The sequence below is a fragment of the Cygnus olor genome, chromosome 3, assembly GCF_009769625.2.
Source record: "Cygnus olor isolate bCygOlo1 chromosome 3, bCygOlo1.pri.v2, whole genome shotgun sequence".
Taxonomy (NCBI): domain Eukaryota; kingdom Metazoa; phylum Chordata; class Aves; order Anseriformes; family Anatidae; genus Cygnus; species Cygnus olor.
In genome coordinates, this window is record NC_049171.1 from 94,448,329 (window position 1) to 94,470,434 (window position 22,106).

Below are 22,106 nucleotides of genomic sequence, written 5' to 3' on the forward strand. Positions count from 1 at the left end.
ATTTACAACAAGAGGAACATTAAGAATAGCAATAACGATAATAATTGCTTATTTTTCTTGGACTGTCAAGTGAGTATCCTAGTACACTGTTTGACTTGTGTCTCAGCCTTGTGTGCTTTTCTGTGCTGATGTATTTAAGTGCGATGGATCCCACAGATCGGAAGTAGGAAGAGGCCAACATCCACCTTCTGTAAGATCTCAAGGAATTCAGCGGGATTTGGATTTGCTATAAATTTAAAATACAGATGAAAAGAAGTGAAAGTTTTCTTTTCTGACTCTTCTAGAAATTTTCCATACAGGATTTTGGGCTAGCTTGGGGGGAGAAGGACTGGAGGTGAGGGGCTCTGTTAGTACCTGCCCTCTCCCTCCGTGTCCATTTCAGTGTGCAGCTTTACCACTGGTACTTGGCTCTGTGGAGCTGAACAGAACGGCTCTGTGATGAAGTGCGGTGGGCTTGTTTTGTTGTTTGAAGGAGCTTTGGGAGGTCGCTTTGCATACAACTGTGCGTATTGCACAGTGTCAGTGTGTTTTTTATAAAGCTAGTCCTCGCTGACCTGTTAGAGTTGTTTGGGGGAGTTAACAAACATATAAATAAAGATGATCTGATTGATCTGCTTTGATTTCCAAAATGCACCGGACAAGATCCTTTACCAAAGGCTGTTAAAGAGATTAAGCAGTTGAGAGATAAAGGCGCGGATCTTTGAATAGTCAGATTATTGGTTATAAGAGGAAACGAAAGGTAGGAGTAAAATGTTGAATTTGCATGGTGGGACCAATAGGGGTTTGTTAGGATCTGTCACGCATAAGTCATGAGTGACCTGGAAGAAGCAGTGAATAGTGAAGTGCCAAAATATCTTCTATTTGGTGATTATTTAATGTAGCAAAAGTAAAAGCCAGCTGTAGGGAGCTGTAGTCTTAGGAGATTGAGTATCACGATGATAACAAGACGGATGAAAGGTGCATGGAAAAAGTGATGATATCTGTCTAACTTTGCATGTGGTATGATGGTGGTCTGAGATGACTTTGGAGTGATAAATGTGTTTTGTTCCATAAAAATACTATTTCAGTGCTCAGAGGCAGACTGAAACAGGAAACTGAAAATTGATGGTAAAGAAAAGAAGGAGAACAAAGCAAAGCATGTTATACACCAGTGTGCAGCTGCAGCGGGAATGTGCCACTTCTGGTCTTTTCATCTCAAAACAGTGCTGGAGAACTGGGGGGGAGCATGGCAAGAATAATCCAGGTTTGGAAGCTACTCCATATAAGAAGTGTCTGAATACACTAGGACTATGACACTTGGAAAGCAATGATCCTTCATCTGTCTGCTGAACTGGGGGTCGGTGGGTTTTGGTTTATTGGGTTGTTTTACCTTTTCAGGACAAGAACCTAATTCACATTGTGATCAGTGGTGTAAAATAGCTTGAGAAACTATTGCATTATTCCCTGTTAACATACTAGTCTCTTCCCTTCCCTTTGCCCCCATCAGATTTTGCTTTAGAGAATTAAAAAAAGGCCCAGTTTCCCCAAACAGAATTTTGAAAAGATAGTAATTTTTCTTCCACTGGTATTGTCTGTCTGTTAAGGCAGACTTACAATGTTAATGGCACATAGCTGCTTTTTTCCTTTTGTAGCGTACATTAGAATATCAAAAGAACAAACAGAAAAGAAGAACAAACAGAAGAACAAAAGAAAAACCTTTTTTTCACTTTCATTGTTTTGCGCATATCTTTTAAATACAAACTACTCTGAGTATTGAAAAGCAGTACTTCTATTTTTGGTGTTTGGGTGAGTGAGCCCTGTCTTCCATCAGCTTCTTGAGGTGAAGCTTGAAACTTCATTTACAGGTTTAACTTCATTTGGCATTTTTTATTTTGCTTTAGAAATGGGTTTGTTTGTTGGTCTAAAGAGTTTAAAGTGGTTCAGTAATGTTATTGTTCCCCCCACCTCAGGTATTGGTTGTATTTTTCTGCAGAGATGAGAGATGCGGGGTGTTTGAGAAGAACAAATGTTCCGAAGTGCATGAAATACGTCTTGTTTGAGGACTGAGGTGATGGAATGAAGTGGCGGAAAGTAGACTGAAAGCTTCAAAAAATAATCAGCCCTTGAAAGGTTTCAAAGCTCTTTCATGTGACTTAAAAATAAAAACTTGATTTTTTTTTTTAAAAAGAAGAAAGAAAAAGCTCAACTGCATACCAAGGAGTTCCAAGGCGAACTCGAGGTGCCTTCTGTTTCATAAATACAGAGAGCTGAAAGAGCAGCCTTTGGAACTGGTGATTTGCTGCACAGAAGTCCCAGAAATACCTGTCTTGTTTCACTTGTAGCCTTTGGCATGGCAAAATATTGGTACTGGAAAAACTGTGAAATGGCATTGCACAGCTTTGCTGTAGGATGCTGTCTTCCACAGTGCTTTCAGTCTGGTTCCCCCCCACACCTCCCCACATTCTTAATGGAGACCACAGGAGGGGGAAAAAGACTTTGAGGTTCTGCCAGATGTCAAATAATATATTCTGCTAACCTCTAGTCATGTGCCGTTTCCTAGCTGAGAGCTTGTCTGCACTGGGAAAGTTTACTTCTAGGGCTGCTTTCCTGAAACTAACTAGCATGGAGTAGACCTGTCTAAACCCACCAGGCTTTGCATTTTGCAAAGAGTCACTAGTTGGTCTGGCACGGCTTGCCTGCCGTGTGTGCACCCACCCAGCTTTGTAACCTGAGTGCCCCCTGCTCTGTTGAGCTGCTCTGAGCCCTCTGCGTCCTGGATGAGGCTGTCAAAAATACCGGGCTCTGATGGAGGAGCACAAGGTTCAAACTCACTTAACGGGCACATGCAAAAGAGATTAAAGCTGGAGCTCAGACCCAGGTTCGCTGCCAGCTGAGGTACTGGCTGCTCAGCTTTCTCCACGCTGACTCCAGGATGGTCCAGATAGACGTACTTTGAATGAGGGAAATCCCACGTGCATTTTATAATGCTACAGAGTACATTAACTTACCAAGCTGATGGCTGTGGCGTTCCACCAAGCCTCTGCTGTCCCCTTTCCCACCCGCTTTTGGCAGGGTTGTGTGAACAACAGCAGGCAGGGAATTGGTCTTAGGAGGGATTTCCTGCGAAGGGTGTTTGTGCTTGTGGCTTCACTATGGTTTCAGGACTTAGTGGCTCAAGAAGTGCAACCCAAATATGTCTTTATTCTTCTTGTTGCCTCTTTGGCCAGACAGCAGGTCATTTCTAACGAGCAGACAGAGCAGTGGACAAGGTAAGTGTTTTGTGCACTAATGGTAGCAGCACGAAGAGTTTCCGGGGGGGTATGCAGGCACATCTAGGTGTAGATGCAAAGTGACCGTGGACTGTGAGCAGGTTTGCAATAGCCCATTTGGAAGGAGGGTGTTATTTGGGATCTGGGAAGGGCTATATAAACTTTTCAAAACAGCAAGAAGGCAACAAGCAAGAACTCCTTGGCAGAGTTGACCAATTCTTCAGATAGACTCGTTGTCTCTTCCTCTGTCCTTTTTTGAAGGACAAACCTTCTTGTCCTTCAAAAGCCATGTCTATCTTTTTCACCTTCCTGTTTTCTAACTTTTCCACTCCTCTGTATCTGTCTTTAAAATCTATACTTTCAGAAGTAAGTTATCTTTGATCTGTGGTCTATATGCATTATACAGCTGCGTTCAAATTTGAAAATAGTTCTAATGACTGAGCCTGCCTCTATGGAAGTCTTTTTACAAGGTTTTAAATCAAGAGGTTGCTTTCTGTCAGCTGGGCTGGAGCAGTAATTCTTGTGTGCACTCTTACACAAGCGAAACATCGAGGGAGAATGATTTTTGTCCTGTTCCAGCTGGAAGCTAAGCATACCAGTATGAGCAGTTGCTGCACATCAGGTGTGCAGTGGTAATTTATTAATCTCCACTTACTGAGCCATGAGCCTAATTTAGTGTCTTTTATATTACTTCTTTTGAGAGCACAGTCATAACAGTTACGTCGTTCTTTATAAATGTATTCTTGGAGGCTTCCATTTAGACCTTACGTGCTTTTAGCAGACTAAGGCAAGTTTCTGCGCTGCACTCTTTCACCAGTATCCTTAACACAGCTACAAATTGCTTATTTATTCAGTTGATGATTGCTTGGTTTGGAACATTTGCTTTGGATATCAGTATAGACATGTTTTAACTTCAGACCCGAGTTGAAGATGTACTTTGCATAAGATAAAATGTTCTTTGACTCCTGTTCCCAAGTATACTCCTAGCTTAAATATGCAAACTCAGGGAGTATTAAGAGCTGAAGAACGTTACTGAAGATGTGCTCTCTCCACCAATGTCCAGAGTAGGCACAAAACGTTACAGTTATAGGTTTAGGGCATAAATCCTCACTCGTGTCTGAAAATGATTTCCAATAAATAAACCAGAGTTTTAGTAGCTTGCCTCTTCATAGGCCAAAATCATCCATGATATTAATTAGGTAAAATTCATTAAATTTGCACATGGGATTTGTTTGACCTCTCAGATTTTTAGGAGGCTGCTAAAGGATCACAGGTGGTTCTCATTAAGAGAACAAAAAAGAAAACAGGATTATTTTATCCATCTGGTATGCTTTAAAAACAACAACAACAAAAACCCCACACCCTTCCAGCATCACTCACCAAGGACAACCAGAGCACAGTTTTTTAATTTATTTTTTCAATAGCTGAAGCTCAGGAGGTTCTTGGTGATATCACAATGAAAGGAAAAAATACAACCAAAACAACCCACCACCAACAACAACGAACAAAAACCTTGTGTAAATTCTCTACCCTTACCAGGGAAACTGACATTACAGCAACATACTCGTCTGGCTTTGGGGGTGGGAGGACAACTAAATCACCAGACCAGCAATTTTCCCTTGGGAGAAAATGTCTGCTATAATCCAGGATGAGCTGATTTTACAGCAAGTCACTCTTATAGTGACTTAGAAGGTCCTATAGCAAGTCAGGGGGGCTTTTTGCATGGTAATTACTTCAAGAAGATATCAACAGCACAAATAGGCAATCAGATGCCCTGTTACTCGATGTTTGTATTTCTGTGTGGGTGTTCCTGCACTTCCAGGAACTCAGCAAGGATTACTTGGTAGTGTAGGCTTCGTTTTTTTGCTGTACTTTTTTTAAATGCTTTCCATTAACATTTAGGTCTATTGGCTGTGATGTTCACTGATGTGCTGGTTTTGTATTACATGGTTAAAAATGTTATGGCCAAAGTTTAATAATTAAATCTATTATTAATGTCTCCTCAAGAAGATCAGAGGAAGGCCATGCATCTTTTGTTATTGTTGTTTCAGTGCTATGTGGCATGGGCTCCAAGAGAAAATAGATTAAAATATGAAGGTTGCCTTCTAAGGAAATATACTCCCCAAAAAAACAGTCTTCAGACTAGTGCAGAGTTGAAAAGCTAATAACCAAAACATTAGGAGATTTATCTTTTAATCAGCTACTTGTTATATGTGTAGGCGTGATTTCCATAAACTTTGTGGTGTCCATGAGTGACAAATGCTTATTTTCCACATCTCTCTCAGTGGTCAGTACAAGGCCAGGTTGGCCTGCTTCATCAGCAACACTGTAAGGATAAAACTCCCTATGGGCTACCACCTAAGGATTAGGTTGTGTTGACTTCATCAAGATTCAAACATCACAGGAGATGCACTTCGTGGTGCATTTAGAAGATTTTTAGCTGATGATTCTAATCTAGGTCTTCCCAAATTGGGGAGGGAGATGGCTGGGATTTTTTTTTGTTTTCATGTCAGTCTTAAATGGTCAAGTACCCCTTCCTAATTTAAGTCCTACAAAAATATTCCCAACAACATAACTGAACTTCATGCACTGTATTGGAGAGTGCGTAAGTGTCTACTAGTGAAAAGATGTAGCAGAGTGAATCACTTCAAATTAAATCGTATTTTTGTGGAGCCAATTGCAGGCTACACAAAAGAAGAATAAGGCCATGGAAAGAAGGAAAATAGTTGGCAGAGATTTGCCATTCTTCAGGAAGCAGTGAGCTGGAAATTAATAGGGAGAGAAGATATACTGTAAACCTCAAATTTACTTACCAGTTTGCCAGGCTGAAAAGATGAGTTTCTGGAAGACAAAGGTTGTGAAACACAAAATAGGAAGATGCATCACAAAATAGGAAGCTGCATAGATGCTGTCCATACATACCAGCTGACATGAGGACATGTTGGACCTCAGTGAGAATTCTTCCCTCAGGTACCATGGCTAAAGATGGAATTCCAGTCCCCATTGTATGCAAAATGTCGACTTACCAGAGAAATTTCTGAAGTTCAGAAATACAAGAATTTGTGCAAAGGCTTTTAAAGTATCCTGTGTATTTATTAGAATATGGTGCTTATGAAACCAATTTGATTTGTCTGTTTGAAGCAAAAACTCTACCTAATACTGGTGGCAAGAAAGTAGAATTTGGGGCTTAAATTCAGCAGCAGCAACCTGATTTTTTTTTGCCAGCTAAAATATTAAACTTAGTAGATGTTAGAGTATTTTTTTTAGACAATAATACATTACTTAAACAGAAGAACAGCATAGTGTTTAGCTATTGCAGGTTTTCTTTTTTTTCTTTAAACACGAGGCTTTTCCTAAAACACTATTGAAAAGCTTAATGCCATGAAGGAGTGTTCTCCAGGAATTTTAGTTTTTTTCAGCCTTTCCAAATGCTCTAGAAACATACAGCATTCCAGCAACAGTGACTTTTTCATTAAAGACCAGATAAGGAGTAGGCAGTTCATTTAATTAATCGTTCGCTTTGAAAACCAATGTGAAAACAGTCACCCAAGTCATAAGGATGGGTGTTGTCTTGTACTTAAGGCAGCAGTGAATTGGCGTTCAGAAGAGCTGCCCTTGTAGTCTTGCCGGCACTGGTTTCTTTACCCAGACACTTATGAGTGTGTTGTGAACTTTTTGGACAAAATACAGGGATTTGTAGGCAGCTTTGTAAGTTGTGTAATTTTGACTGGAGTTCTACATTAGCTTGATTCATGAGCCAAATCGCATCATCAATTTTTAAATATTGGGGCTGAAAGTAACCAATTTGAGTGCATAGATTAGAAATAGCTGAAGTCAAATAAACACTGTACTTTACTCTGAAAAAAAAAATAATGCTGATACCCTGTGCACTTAAGTACTGTTTCACTGTGACCAAAGGTGATGCACCTATTATATGTTATTAGGAGGATATGCATTTGAATTTTTGTTCTTAATATTACCTTAAAGTTATTTAATACTAAATTCAAGTTTAACAAACGAGATTAGCTTATATTCATAAATCAGCATGGGTTGGAAGAATTGAAATCATTCTCACTCTGAAAAGCTTGGAAGCTGCAAAATGCAGAGCTTGTCTCAGAGCTTTTCCACAAGTGTTTTTTGGGTGTCCCTAGGATAACTAGCTAACTACACTAAGGTATGTGTAACTAACTCACAGGAGAGAGGTTCAGGGCTTTTGTTTAACAGGCATCATCTGGCAGGTAGCGTTCAAAATTTGTTACAAGTGTTTGTTTGCTTGAGTTTGAGCAAATATGCTTTGATTTTTATGTCATTAAATGTTTAGTAAATATAAGTTGCTGTATGTTTATAGTTCTTGTTCTGCTAGTAGTTATGCAACATCTGTTTCCGTATGAGGAAAAAATATGAGCGAAGAGCTCTGCCTCTTTGGAAAATACTGAATTTCCACTGAGTATAGAATAACTGAAAACTGGTATTAGTTTATTAACACCACCAACTTCATTTTCATAATCAGTGACTTGTATCTGTCTTACTTATGTAACAAATGCGATATTATTATTGTTACTGTTGTTGTTTATACCTAAGTGAGGTGATGGTCTTTCGGAAAAAGAGGAACGTTCCAGGAGACAAATATTTGTCTTTTTTAGTCATCTGATTGAGTCTCGCTGGAAGTTGGGGCTTTTGAGAAGAGAATGGGAATCTGCAGAATTTGTGCATCAAAATTCTTTGGTACTTGCTCTACATAAATGTGTCTTGGCCTTCCTCATTTATATGTAGAAATTTTGATGGTCTTCAGACCTTTGTGAGTAAAGGAGCAAGAGGCTATAAATTTAGTTTAACTCTTTTCCCAGTGTTCTGACAGAATCGAGGCCAACTGGGTGAGCTCTCCATGTTCTTTCTTCCTTGTTTCCCTTGAAAGAGAAGGTAATTGGCTCTGTAATTCATTAATGCTGATCTTCTTTAAAATAAACAGTAATAGAAAAGAAAATGAGTATGAGAAGTTAAGCCATATGTTCCTGATGCAGTTGGAACTGTGCAGGAGCGGGGTACGCAGGAGGTCTGTGACCAAATACTGCTGATTTCCTCAATAAATGCCAGCTTGCTTTGTGTCAAATTTGCTGTCCAAAGTAAGCAAACCAGTGACTACCTTAAATTGAGCATGACTCAACTGTAGAAGGTGAATCAAACCTTTAAAAATAATATTTGTGGAGCTCCTCCTCTTGAGGGTCTAGGATCAATTTCATGTTGCACAAGTCTAAGGTGCAGTCGGTGGTAAAGGTGGCACAGAAATCAAACCAGACCCAGCCTTATTGTAGGCTTCAAAGCCAGCTGGACCAAAACGCAATACTGTGCGGGAAACTTCTGGACATGGCGATTTAAATTTACATTTACAGAGAGGAAATATCTTGTGAGGGGTATGCTTCCTGATTCACCTACCAGTCTGCTTCTTGTTTAATACACATAGCTTACTGTTACTCCAGTGATACAGTATTCTGTGACTGCTTTAGCTGGGCTTCTTTGTAGGCGTTGGAACGCAAGCCCATGAATTTAAAAAGAGTATTTAATTTTGTTAACCCTTTTATCTTAAAAAAATTTCCCTGGACTCAAGCAGTTAAGAAAAGGTTTCTTGCTGCAAGCAACTTCAAGTGTTTTCTAATTTTATATTCTCATACCAGAACTGAAAATGATATTGCAAAGTCTGACAACGCCTTTGCCAACTACTTGCTCAGCCTTAATGATAAGAAATTGGCTAGTTTTGGAACATGGTGTTTTCAGTGTCTAATCCAGAAATCTGCTGGAACGTGTCAAAATTAATAGTTTAGAAACCAATGGCTGTGCTTTCAAATTTGTATCTGCAGTTCAGCCACACCTATTAAAATAAAAGAAAATAATAGAATACTTTATATGTATATATATATTTTTTTCAAATTGAAAATACTGTTACACTGGAGCTTCGGGGAATTAAAAAAAAATCTGTAGGTCCTTTAAAATCTTCAATCACTTCAGCATTTTTGACTTCATTTGTTTCAGTCACCTTGCGTCTTCTGTTGAATTTCATGATGATCTAGTGGGGATACAACAGCTTCTTCTGTCATTATTTTGTTCTTCTTTATGAAGTTAGAAACTCGTTACCTCTGGGCCTTTCTAAGCAATGATCCTTTCAGTTTCTGCCTGTGCTTCTGAAGGTTGCAGATGTCTTCTCCCATTCTACCTGGCAGGGGAAGCCTGTGACAGTGCTTGCCTTTTTTACCTGTTACTCAGTGCAGCCCGAACTGACTTCAGTCCTCAGGACAGCCTTTGGCCTCTCTTCAGTCAGCTATGTTGAAATATTCATACTGGCTGTTGGTGAAATGAAACTCAGTGGTTCTCAGTGAGCTGATGTGTATTGCCGCTTGGGAAGTCAACACCCAAGTACAGCATCCTGAAGCAGTGCTGGAAAATGTAGAGTACACTTCAGAGCTGAGTGAGGTTCCTGGGGCAGGCTGGCTATGAACTGAATCCGAAGAAAAACAAAAAATGATGTGATGAACTTCTGAAAATTGTGTTTTAAGGCTTCTGGACATATTACACAATGAGCACGAGGTCTTTAGTACCAGCTGTTTGACTTCACAGATGTGCTGTTGTTACACCAGCCTACCTCCTAAACTAGACAAAACATTACCTTAACAAGGACAGCGTGGATCCCTGTGCTGACATCCCTAGCCTGCTAGCACTACATACACTTAGTAGTGCCAATACAGTACTACTAATTATACAGTACTGCTAAGTACAATATAGTGTCTTGAGATCCGTACTAAATTTCTGTGTGGACATACCCCAAGATAAGAGAGTCCTACCAGTCTCTAGCTCAGATACAATTTATCATCTGGAGTGAGCATATGATGTATTTATTTCCATTAATATTCAGGTTGGAAGGGAAATGAACTAATTTTTGGGGTTTGGACAACTAAAAGAACGCCGTTCCAGATGCCTAGAGCTCCCACCCTTGCTACCACTGTGACTTTCTTGTTTGGAGACAGATTTCCTCAAAGGTTGTTTACGAGAACACCAGTTTATTTGGGTATCTGCGTTAAACCAGAAACATCTTGTACTCTTTCCGTTCTCATTGTTTAAGTTTTGCATGAACAGGTCATTTTAAGTACTGCACAGTGTATCATTTGAAATGTCTTGCATGTGATTTTTGGCTCCTAGATCTGTTATGCAAATCAAAATCTGATTGTCGTGAAGACTGAGCTTTCTGCTACAGTCTGAACAACGCTGAAATTTCTTGGTTTTGGAAAAACAAATTTCCTGTTGTGTCCGTCTGGCGCATACGGCTGAGAATTCACTAGCATCACCAGAGCGATGGAGCAAGCCAAGAACAAACATTTGGCATGTTCCAACCTGAAAAAGCCTCATTTCAAAATCAAAACATGCATATGTGTGTACTCAGAATGTAGTAAATGCTTAAAAGCTGGACCAGAATGAAAAACGTGTCAGTATTGCTGTTGTCCCTTCTTCAGTAAAGGTTGCATCAGCCATGTTTTTTCCAAGACACAGTTTGTGAGCTGGAAATTTTCTTCCCAGTGAAGTGAGTGAATAACAAGTTTTTCAAGGGAGCTGAAGTGCAGTAGGCCCATTATGAACCTCATCTTAATGTAAATCTGTCATGGCTGCTTTCATCCATTTTACAGGTATCAGAGACGTCCCAGTTTCTTCTAAGGCTTTGACTCATCTGTCTCTCCCTTTTATCATGGGTTTAGCTTCCGAGACCTTAGAGTATTTCTTGGTTGTTTTGTTGGTGGTGGTTTTTGCTTTTTTTTTTTTTTTTTTTTCCACATAGATCTGCCAACAGCTTCATACCCAAGATACAGAAAAGAGTTCTGTTTAGTCAATGTGGACAGAAATTAAATCTTCCTAATACAGCTTTTCAAATATAGGCCATATTGAAATTGCTTTGGCTTCTCATGGTTTCAGTTCTTACTCATCTGCATCTTCTCTGCAGGCAGGCTTTTGGCTCTCGTGCTTTAAGGCAAGTGATAAGAGGCAAGCATGGAAGTGTTTGGGAGGCTCATGACTCCTTCACTAGTAATAAAGTTCCAAAAAAAAATATCGCTGTATATGCAAACAAACAAAAAAAAATCTATTAAAAAAGAGAGTAATAGCTTGTAGTCTACTGTGTGTTATACCTAATATTGAAGACCATGGAATTAAGCATAGGTAGTTCATGGTTGTTACAGAGTTTATGACTGAAGGTGAGAGTAGTGTTTCTGGCAGTTGTCGTCTTTTTAACATGAACATAGACTAATTCTCCCCAGGCAAATACAGCTGCCAAACTTCTATGCAAGATCCTCAGACCTTTCATTTTTATGTCACGATCACATATTTTACTTGAAAAACTTTTTTTTTTTCCCTGAATTTTAAAGATGTTACAAAGTTCAAAATGTTTGCTGGAACATAACTAATTAACAATTTTTTGAAAGAGCTTCAAATGTCAAGATAAGCACACACAATAAGTGCCAGATAAAATAAAAATGAAACATTGAACAGAATTAGTCATACTTTAAGATTGTGCCTCTTGATTCTGAAAGTTTTTGTTTTAGTGCAAGTCCCATTGGACTCATCAGAATAATTTCTCTGTTTTGAACTAGATTTCCTGTTCACATATGAAGTAATACTTCAGGAAAGGTTTTCCTGGCTGAAACATACAGTGATAATAATATAAAGAAAAATAAAGATATTAACTTCATTTTGCATTTCTAATTGGAGAGAAAACATTTATCACTTGTTGCTTGAGGAGATGGAACAGGAAGTAGCTTCTTACCAATCTGTATTATATGCACAAAATCCCCTATATTCTTGTCCAGAAAAAAAAATAAATCTAATTTTAAGAACATGCATGTCTCTCTAGTCGTCATAAAAACAATGAAAACATTATGGCTTTTAAAAAGATGTAGCAGACACGTATCGTAGGGAATTTTCTATTTTATCAACTGGAAAAATAGTACCTGAAGATTTATTTTTGTTAATGCATTTAATTACACAAGTTATCCATGCACAAAATAAAGGCTTTCCAAGGCAAGCTGAAGTATCCAATAATGATGAAATGTATAAACTGAGATTTGGATGGGGAAAGGTGTTGGGATTCTGTTAGGGAAACTGTCATTTGTAGTGGACCAGGATGTGAAGCTTAGATAACTTGGCCTAATTATTCTGCACATGCAGTCTAAATTGATGAGTAGTTGATCTTCATTAATTAAGTAAAACAGACTTAAGACAGTCCATCTAGCAAGTGACACTTGTAGTAATGCATTTTTCTAATTTGTTGTTTCACTGGTTGTTTCTGAGCATGGATGATATGCGTATTTCATCATAAGTAATTTGATTTTATAGGCCAAATCCTTGTTTGGTGACCAGAGCTGCTTATCTCGATGTCCTTGTGATGCTGAGTACTCACCTGGGGAAGTTCCAGAAGCAAGGTAAGTCAAATGTGCTGCTCTAGAAATCAGATTGAATATCTATGTGGAAATTTCTAAGCTGTGTTGAATCTAGAGAGACGATAATATATTACTTGTACTTGCGGTATCTACTGAGTGTTGGAGTCCTTCAGGTGATCTAGCTGCTTCATATAAAAGGGCCATTTATTGTGCCTTCTGTAGAGCTAGTCCTGGAGACTGGCGATAAGAAGAATGGGATACTGCTCCAGGTCAAAGCTTGAAGCGATGATTTTGCAGTATTCCTAATTCTAGAAATGTGTAACCACAGAAAAGATGTCCTTCAGTTTTCCAAAATGTTTTGCTGAACCAAGGCTATAAAAACAAACAAACCACAGAACATTCCTGCTTTAATCTTTCTCCAAAACCATGGAGACCTTCTGAGACACCTGGAATTCTTTCAGAGAAATAGCATTTTTTCATATTTAGAAGTTTTATAAGAAAGAACTATGAGAACTTCTCTAAATGTCTCTTTTATAATGATTTGTTATCACTGTAAAGTTTTTGAAGGACCAATCAGAATTATCAGTGGTTTTAATGATTGCAGGGTGTTGCTTGCAACAACACAAAATGTACTGTAAGCTATAGGGAAGAAAAAGGAAGGGATACCCTCCCAAGTGTGACTGTGTATAGGCAACTTTAGGTCAGGTGTAACTAGCTTCCTTGTGTGCCTGTTCTGTTCATTTCTTAAAAACAACAGAATAATGAATTAACTTAGCAGTCTAGGAAGGGAGTTAAAGAATAGTTCTTTGTTTTTGTTTTTTTTTTTTCCATTAAAATTCTTAGCGACTGATTTTAATACTGCATTTAATGCTTTGGAAGAGTTCTTCATTTCAGATAGTCTTCTTTTGGCGGCTGTTCGTTTTAAAACTAATCCCTTCTGTTTGTGGTGTATGGCAGGTGCTATTTTACTCAGATCTTTGGTAGAAGTATTCCTTTTAATTCCATAACTGCTGTTCATGTGCTTTCTTATGAACATACAGCTCAAGCAGTTGCTCAGTGTTGGGTAGCACTGGCACTACCACATGCCTATAAAGAGTGATAGCTCTCTGGAAGATGAGTTGGTGATGATTGTGTCTGAAAAGAACTTGGTCAGGTAGGCTGATGCAGAATCTAGCCCTTAATAAACTTACGTATACAGAAAACAACTCTCACATGTGGGTTCCACTGTACCAGAGGAAGACAGGGCGATATGGGACTCTGGGGATGGGTCAGATCTTTCATGTGCTGTGAAGAGTCAGCCTCTCACATGGGTCCCAGATGCCAAGGTCTACTGATCAGTAAAGGGAATTTCCAGGTGATGTTGCACCATAGTTCTCATTCCATCACGTACTGACCACTGTGTGTGACTTAGATATGGGCTACATGCTGTATAGGGAGGAGCGCACTATAAAGCAGTTTCGACATGGCCTGCCTGCAGGGAGGAGTTTTTCTCCTGACTCCTTAATGTTTGTTTTGGGTGGGCTATATCTATAATCAGTAATTGCCTTGTTATAATATACGTTTATTTAAGTTTCGTAAATCGTGATATGCCACTGACCTTGGTGATTATCCTTTGTAATAAATTAAAAAAAAAATCTCTCTCTGTATCACATCTGAAAAAAAAAAAGTCCCTTCTGACATATTTGGGCTCATCTTTCCTCATTTTCACAAGTACTCTGTTAACAATAGCTCCTCTTTGGAATTAGTTTTCACACTTTTCTTTTAATCCTAATCCTCTACCTTTTCATCTCTTGTGATGTGAATAATCCCAGTCTTTATGTGTTCTCTTCATGTTAATTTTTTTTTCCTCTGCTTCTGATGATTCTCATCACTCACCCCTCAACTCTATTTCTGTATTTCCTTTTCCAGGTGAGTGCTCTTCCTTTGTTTACTTAAGGGGCTTCCTATATCCTTTATCCCTCTGTTTCCTATTTCTATTTTCTTTAGATTTTGGTCTGTTTTGTTTTTTAAATAATTGCTGCACATTTGCAAGAGTCTCTATTGACCTCTCCGCACTGGGAAACTCCTCTCTTTTTCAATGCCCCTGACCAGTGAAGAATAGCCCTTTGAGCCTGAGGGACTGCAGCATGCTGTGGCTGGATTACGGGCTGTACTGGATTCATTTGTTTTCCAGAGCTCGTGTGGAGTGTTCTGAATGTGAGTGCTGTATGGTAGAAGAGTTTCTCTACAAGGGAAGCAATTATTTTTGCAGACACTATCTGTTGAGGGACAGTTCATTAGAATAACAGAATCATTAACATTGTCTTACTTAAAAATGTCATTCCTATATAAATTTAAAATGATGCATTTCAGGCAGTATCTACGAAGAGTAAAAACTTAGAATGGAAATTTGTTTTTGAAAACTTGAAGATACATTAGGGGCAATTTTATATATCAAATGCAGAAGCACTTCTGAAGTGAAGAAGTAATATGTTTATATTAACTAGAACCTGAGTGTCCCATGACATAGTGAAAGAAAGACTGAACTCAGCAGTTAAAAATGAATGTTTTGAGTCTCACATTAAAATGTTCTGTAAGGAATAATTATTAACTGAAGCTTTATACTTCTCTGAGATCAAATATCTTACTCATACATGTGTATCTCTGGTTGTGAGCCAATTTTTCTGTTTTAATCTTGATTTGTAAAGTTGTTTCAATGAATAAAGGGTGAAGGACAAATCCAAATAAAACTGTTTCTTGATGTGTTTATCTAAGGGGCCCCAGGAAGTGCTGTATATGAGTTCCAGGCCACAGGCTGAAACTGATTTTCATCAACATAAATGGGAATGCAATGTAATGAGTCTGCAACTGGTTAAAATCAGACCACTTCTAATTGATTATGCCTGTCTAAAGGGGCTACAATTACAAAGAGATTTTCAGTGTACAACCCGGTTTGGGCCTTTCCTATGTTACGATTATTTTCTGTAAGTGATTTGTTGTCTTCAATTAATAAAATCTGTCTCTTAAAGTGCAGGACAGCCCTTAGGGAATTTACTTCACAAATTCAAAACAATTTAAAATGTCAGATAAGGAGGGCAGGGAGTAATGGATACCAAAAGCATATTTTTCCAGCTAAAATTTTATTGCTAGCCAAATGATGATTATTTATCTTAAACCAAAACAACATCAAAAACAACAACGACGACAACAACCAAACAAAAAAACGTATAGTTATTCTGATTTGTGGATTTGGACAGAAATGTTGCCTGATTCATGTCTGTTGGAAAATACAGCTTTGTTTTCCTGAGTTAATATGTGAAATCTGGAGCCTTTGTTCCATCTCCTGATGAGGGTCTTCTGATGTACAGAAACAATACATAATGCCAAGATTATGTAATTTACTTTTTTTTTTTTTGCTTTTTTCAGTTACCATTTGCAGTTAGAATGCAGAAGAGACTGAATCAAGCCATTTTTAAAAACAAAAATGTTAAAATATATAGATAAAAACACTATTTTTTCCTTCATTGGAAGCAAACAAAAATTCCTACAAGATCTACGATTAGTTAGGATGAGCAAATGCTCATTGAATGCTTCAGTATTAATTGTGATTAATAATAATATGCAGTAAATTTGTTCTTGCACACCTCTTTGATGTATTGTTTCCACAGTAACTGTTTTTACAGAATCATACGTCTGAAGCCTTTCCAGACTAACGAGTGGAACAATGCAGTCCTCTTCCAGAGGATTTTCTGGTGCTTGTACCCTGCTAAAGGGCAGTTAAGTTATTCGTCCACAGGTGAAACAGCACCGAAGTGGGTTGTTCAGGAACAGAGGGAAGTTTCAAAACTTCATGCTTCAAACAGTACTGGAGGAAGCAAATAACACTGGCATTTTTGGAAGGGAAAAATGCCTCCGAGTCCAGGTGAGACTTACCAGGTGTGTCCAGCCTTAGCTGTGTTTGTTTGTAAACTCGCAAGTCTTGATCTGTGGGAGTCAGGAGGAGGTCTCTCAAGCTGTCGTGCTACAGATCCAGGTGAGGATATGTAGTGTCCAACTGACACTGTTATGCACTATACTCCGGTTATGCATTATCCTCCGATGCTCTCAGAGATGGGCTTTGCAAGGGGCAGAATACCAGACTGCAGAGAGGCTATGCTATGTTACAGTGCTTCAGAGGATAAGACTCCTCTCTGAATATTTGAACTTTTGACAGGCGTCACAGACATTCCTGCTTTTAATTTTTCTTCTGGAAATTAATGTGTGAAGCTAATCAGTAAGATGAGAGCATTGCTGTGATCCTGCCATGTTGCTAACACAGGAGCCAGGGCAGTGCACTGTGGCGTAAGCTCAGATTAGGATGTTCTTTCTGTCTGTAACAGATGACAAATGCCAAAAAGCAAAGTGGTCAAATTTTCTTTCTTGCTGGCCTTTCAGAACACTTTTATTATAGTATTGTTTACAAATTATGAAGGATACAACTCACGAAAATATACTCGACTAATAAAAGTACATTTTACCCTGGGTTGTGTTTAAAAAAAAAAAAAAAACAACAAAGAACACTTCTCCATAAACAATATTCCATTGTGTCGATAAAGCAAGTCAATATAAATGTAATGGGGTGCAGAACACAAGTCAGGGAAAAGATGAAAGGGAAAATCTGCTAAAGATAATCCTCTCTGGTCATTCTTTTATCTTATATGCATACTGTCAGTCTCCTGGTTGGTTTAACCTGTTATTGAGTATAGCGTATTAAAATTTTGAGTTCATTGAGAATGAGAAGACATTTCAATAGGAAATCAAAGTTGCGAATCTGTAATTTAGGAGAAGAAGCCACTTGAAGTCTAGCCAAGCATTTTTCCTTTCTGCGTTTGTAGGGGGAAGATTTATAAAAGTTCTTGTGATTAAACAAACTCCAGTGTTGTTGTCGTCAGTGGTAACGAAGTTACTCAGTGTTTATATAATTAATACTGTTCATAAATATCCAGTTTTGGTATCAAAATGCAGCAGCCAGTATTCTGCTCTCACTAATACATTTTTCCTTGAGTTTTGGAAACGAGCATTTCCATTTTCTTGCTGTCTTCCAAACAGCTTAACCTTTTGTAGGTACAGCTTAGTTAAGACTTAAGACTTAAATTCTCCTTTTGATCAGCTGGAGCAATTGCTTTTTTTTTAAAAAAAAAAAAAAAAAAGTGCATTGCATATTTATGTATGAGATCAGAAATATGGGCAATTATGTACAACTGTTTTTATCCTTATCCCCTTTTCTTGATGTTTTCTTATGTGACAGAATACTGTGTTTTAAGTAACATATATTGAAATACCATTCTCTTAGTTACACTTGGTCTTTTTAATTTGAAGTTACGTATTGGTAGAAATAGTGTGTAAATGTCTAGATGCTTTGCAATGAAAACGCTATTTATTTATTTTTTAAGTAGGAATCTCTTAAACATTTTGCCTGAATGAAATTGTAGTTAAAGGACTTTCATATAGCATTTGAAGGCTGTGTCCACAGTTTTATTTTTCTGCTATCTGTTGTACTTCTTTCTTTTTCTTGTTTTGAAAGGAAGCTAAATGGTAAGTAAGGTGAGTTTTCCTGCAGGCTAACTTAGAATCTGATAATGTCTACATGGTAAAAATTTGGCAGGAATAAATGGGTTAGTTATTTTAATCATACTTTAACTTCCTTTACCTAAATTCCTAAGAAGTGTAGCCAAACAATCATTGTGAACAAAAACATTGGCAGTTTGCTAATGCATGTTTTGATTATTTGGTCTAATTAGCTTAGAAAAAAAAATCCATCTGAACAAATTGAAAGCAATTTTTGTTCATTATGTCACAAATTATATAAACTCAGTGTGCCAATGTATTGTCTGTGGCACTTGGTCAGTGTTACTGTTTTGATTCGAGGAAAGTAAAGATTTATAATGTATTTACAGCATCATCTGAATGGTCTGTGCCTACTGACATTACAGTAGACAAGTCAAAAGGAAGTGCAGACAGGTAACCAATATTCTAATTTAATACATACAGGTCTGCTTGTCCTTAAGTATCTTAGCATTATGGTCTAAAGATTCATCAAGATGGCTTGCATTTTAGTTGTTTTGTTTTACCAGCATGCATTCAAAATAAGATCTTATTTTAAACATGAACCCTCCCTTTCCATTGTAGCTCATAATTGATGAACTTCAAGATGACAAAGAAGTAGCTTCCCGTTTTACATATGGAATGCTCTCTGGTGCTGGGATTATAGAGATCATTGGTATCGCCAGCTCTTGATGATTTAGCATGGTGTTTGAATTCCCTTTTTAAAACACTCAAATGAGTCTCTCATTCTGGGCTTATGAAGCTTTCACCTCATCTGGAACAGCCAGTACCCCCCGTATCCATCAGCACTGTTGATGGCAGAATTGCCCAGCACAACATGGTCACTGCATTTCTGTGACTGTGCCAAATAAAGCTGAAACCAGAATATCCACATCACTGGCAGACAGGAAAATGAAAGAGCTAAGGATCGGATCGTTGGAGGGCCAAGATACAGGGAGTGATTTGTGATTACACGGACAGTAAAATGCTAGGGGCAGACTGAGTGCCAGACGTGCTGTGGTGGCCAGAAGGCATCACAAAAGTGAGTGGGAGACAGTAAAGCAAACTGACCAAGACTGGAGGGAATAAATTCTGGGAGAAAGGAGGAGGGGGCGTGGAAAGCCAACAGGTAGTCAAGGAAATCCAAGAGGTAGGACATGCACAGGTGACAGAGACACAGGAGGAGGAGAGGAGAAGTATTTTCAAAAAGATGGAGGAGTACATGGTAAAGGGAGGAGGGCTGTGAAAGGTAGAGCGTGGTATTGCTAAGATGCTTTGCTGAGTTGGGACTATGGAAAGGTGTTATAGGAAATGAGCAACCATTGGGCAGAGGGGTGTTGATCGTGGTTAATGTCAGCTTTTAGGATTTCCTTGTGACAACAGAGTGCTCATCCCTATGAAAGCATTTCAGGTTCTCTTTAGGTTCCAGCATGTTGCAGTGACTGACTGGCATTGCCTCATGGCTTTCTATCTATGAAAAAGAAAAAAGGGAAAAAAAAAGTAAAACTTCGAGAGAGAAACAATAAGAAAAAGACAGTCTCAGTGTCCAGATCGAGTGCTTTTTTTTTTTCCTTTTCAGAACTTTCCCTTTATACTTTAGCAAATGCAGTGGGATGCTTCTGTCTGCAGTAGTAAATTATCAGTGGATTCTGGTGGTCCCTCCTGTTTGTAGTTTTGGATTGTGTTGTGAGTTCTGATGCTTAGTCTCTGATGTTGAAGATACTGCAGGAATCTTTAAAAGAAAACATCCTACTTAAAATATGGCCTTCCCCTGATCGTAAACAGTTATCTTAGTTCTGCATTGCAATAAAAGAGACTTTTCTGTTCTTTGTTTCTTCTTCTCATTTACCAGTGACTTCTCCTAATCCACTTCTAATAAAAAGGGAAAATATGAAATAAAATACTTTTCCTTGATACTCATCTAGGAAAATCTTTTCTTAGCTCTGATTACATTTCAGCCTTCCCTGTATTCCTGCAGCCTCTTCAGATAGCCTTGGATAGATGGTAGTTTTCGGGTGCAAAGGATTTTAACCTCTCCTCAGTCCATAAGAGATTCCAACTTCCTGCAGATCTTGGTGAATGATGCTGAATATCCAGATTTTTGGTGTTTGGACCCTGTTCCCTTCCCATAACATTGTAATGCAGACGCAGCAACACGTTGTTGTTGCCGTTGTAATTTTTATTGTCTGACTTCGCAGTGTGTCAGTATGATTTCTGGTGTCTGTAATAATTTCTTCCCTTTCCCCCTACTTTGTTCTTGTGTTCTGGAACCTCTAGTAGGAAGATGGTAGATGGCATGGATGCTCAAGGGGCTGCATGCAGGAATTGATCTTTATAGTGTGAAAATACTTAAATGTATCATAATCACATATTCAGAAAAAAAGCTCACACAAGAGGTGTCAAATTGGCAGTAGCCTAAATAGCCTTTGTAAAGTTACCTGCTCTAACAGAAATACATAACCAATGCTGTACATCAGCTGACAAGATGATGAAACTTCAGGTTTTAAATATAGAAGGAGTTCAAATGGTTTCTGTCACTGTTGGATGTACTGTAGAATTGAGGTGAAAGATTGGCTGAGTTGTCCATAGCTGACAGCTTGCTAATTCCCAAACAGGCAAGTTTTCCTGTTCTTTCTGTATGCATCTAGTTATTCCATAGCCTGTCCTCAGCATAGAACTCACTGTAAATATGGTTTGATCACAAATAGGATAAAAAGGCAAACCTTCAAACCTACCCCCCTCCCCAAATGACAAACCCTGTCAAAATTCTATTTCCCTTACTGTCAATAATAATTTTTTTCCAAACAGTCTTCTGAACTAGTATAGGCAATGCATATTTTGAGTTAGAGATCTACTTTCCTAAGTATTAGTTGTCTCTGTTGATGATACGGATGTTGTGTGTGTATCTCAGTGTTGCAGACATAAAGGGATTGAGGAAGACTGAGAGATGTTTGTGCACTGTGGTGCAGAGAACCAAGTGGTTGTGTAAGATGTGTCGCTTCCTAGAAAAGAGTCTTCCTGTCCCACACAAATGAGGCAATCCTTAAAGGGGGAAAAAAAAATAATCCACTTAATTCCTGGGGGCTTTTCTGCATCTCTCGGCATCCTGGAGAAGACTGCCCTTTGCTAGGATCCATGTTACGTCAGCCAAAATTTGTTCTTTCTTGCAGCAGCTGGTTGTTGAAATTGTACAGTATTTTTTGTTTGTAAATAAGTGTGCCTCTACTGCGTCTTAACAGCACCAGACATTTACTCTGGGAACCAGTGTGCTTTTTTTGTTTAGTCAGATACTTTGATTTAAGCCAAAGAAAAGAGTTTACTTAAAGTTAAGCAGAGGAGAAAACATTTACATGAAAGCCAGGAAAGATTTCATAGAGACGAAGTTGAAGGCAGGGATATTTCCACTGTGCTGTAATAGGACGGGTTTCTTTCCTTCTGTACGTATTTGTGTGAAAAAGAGTGCTGGAGTGTGTAGACCACAAGATGAATGTAGAAGGATTTGCTCTGTGGTGTTCTGAGGCTAAGCAGAAATGCAGACAATCGTATTTTGCTGTCAGTCTTCCTGTTGAGACATCCAATTTTGAAGAGACCTTCTGTAAAATAGATGAGCCAGGCTGCCCAGCCCTTCACAACAACATGGGGAAAACAGAAGTCATCCAGAAGGCTTCCAGAAGAGAAAAAGCATCTGATAGGCACCAAAGGAGAGCATCTGTGCCATAAAGCTATTGCATTGCAGTCTCTGCAAGTTCAGGAGTTCTAGGAGCTAGTAGCTCTGCCAGGTTTCTATATGGAAATAATTTTCTCCTCCAAAGAAGACAGGGTGAGGCTATGTTGGCCTTGCAAAATTCAAGTGAAACATCAGATCTGAAAAGTAGAGCATGGC

General features: G+C 38.5%; 1 protein-coding gene across 2 annotated transcripts in view; it reads left to right on the top strand.

Moving 5' to 3' along the window:
* Positions 1 to 22,106, top strand: part of THADA (THADA armadillo repeat containing) — a 169,210-nt gene that overhangs the window by 107,218 nt on the left and 39,886 nt on the right. For both annotated transcript variants that reach the window (XM_040553566.1, XM_040553567.1), the window contains exon 31: positions 12,618 to 12,703. In XM_040553566.1, coding sequence (XP_040409500.1) covers positions 12,618 to 12,703 — 86 coding nt within the window. The remainder of the gene's footprint in view (positions 1 to 12,617; positions 12,704 to 22,106) is intronic.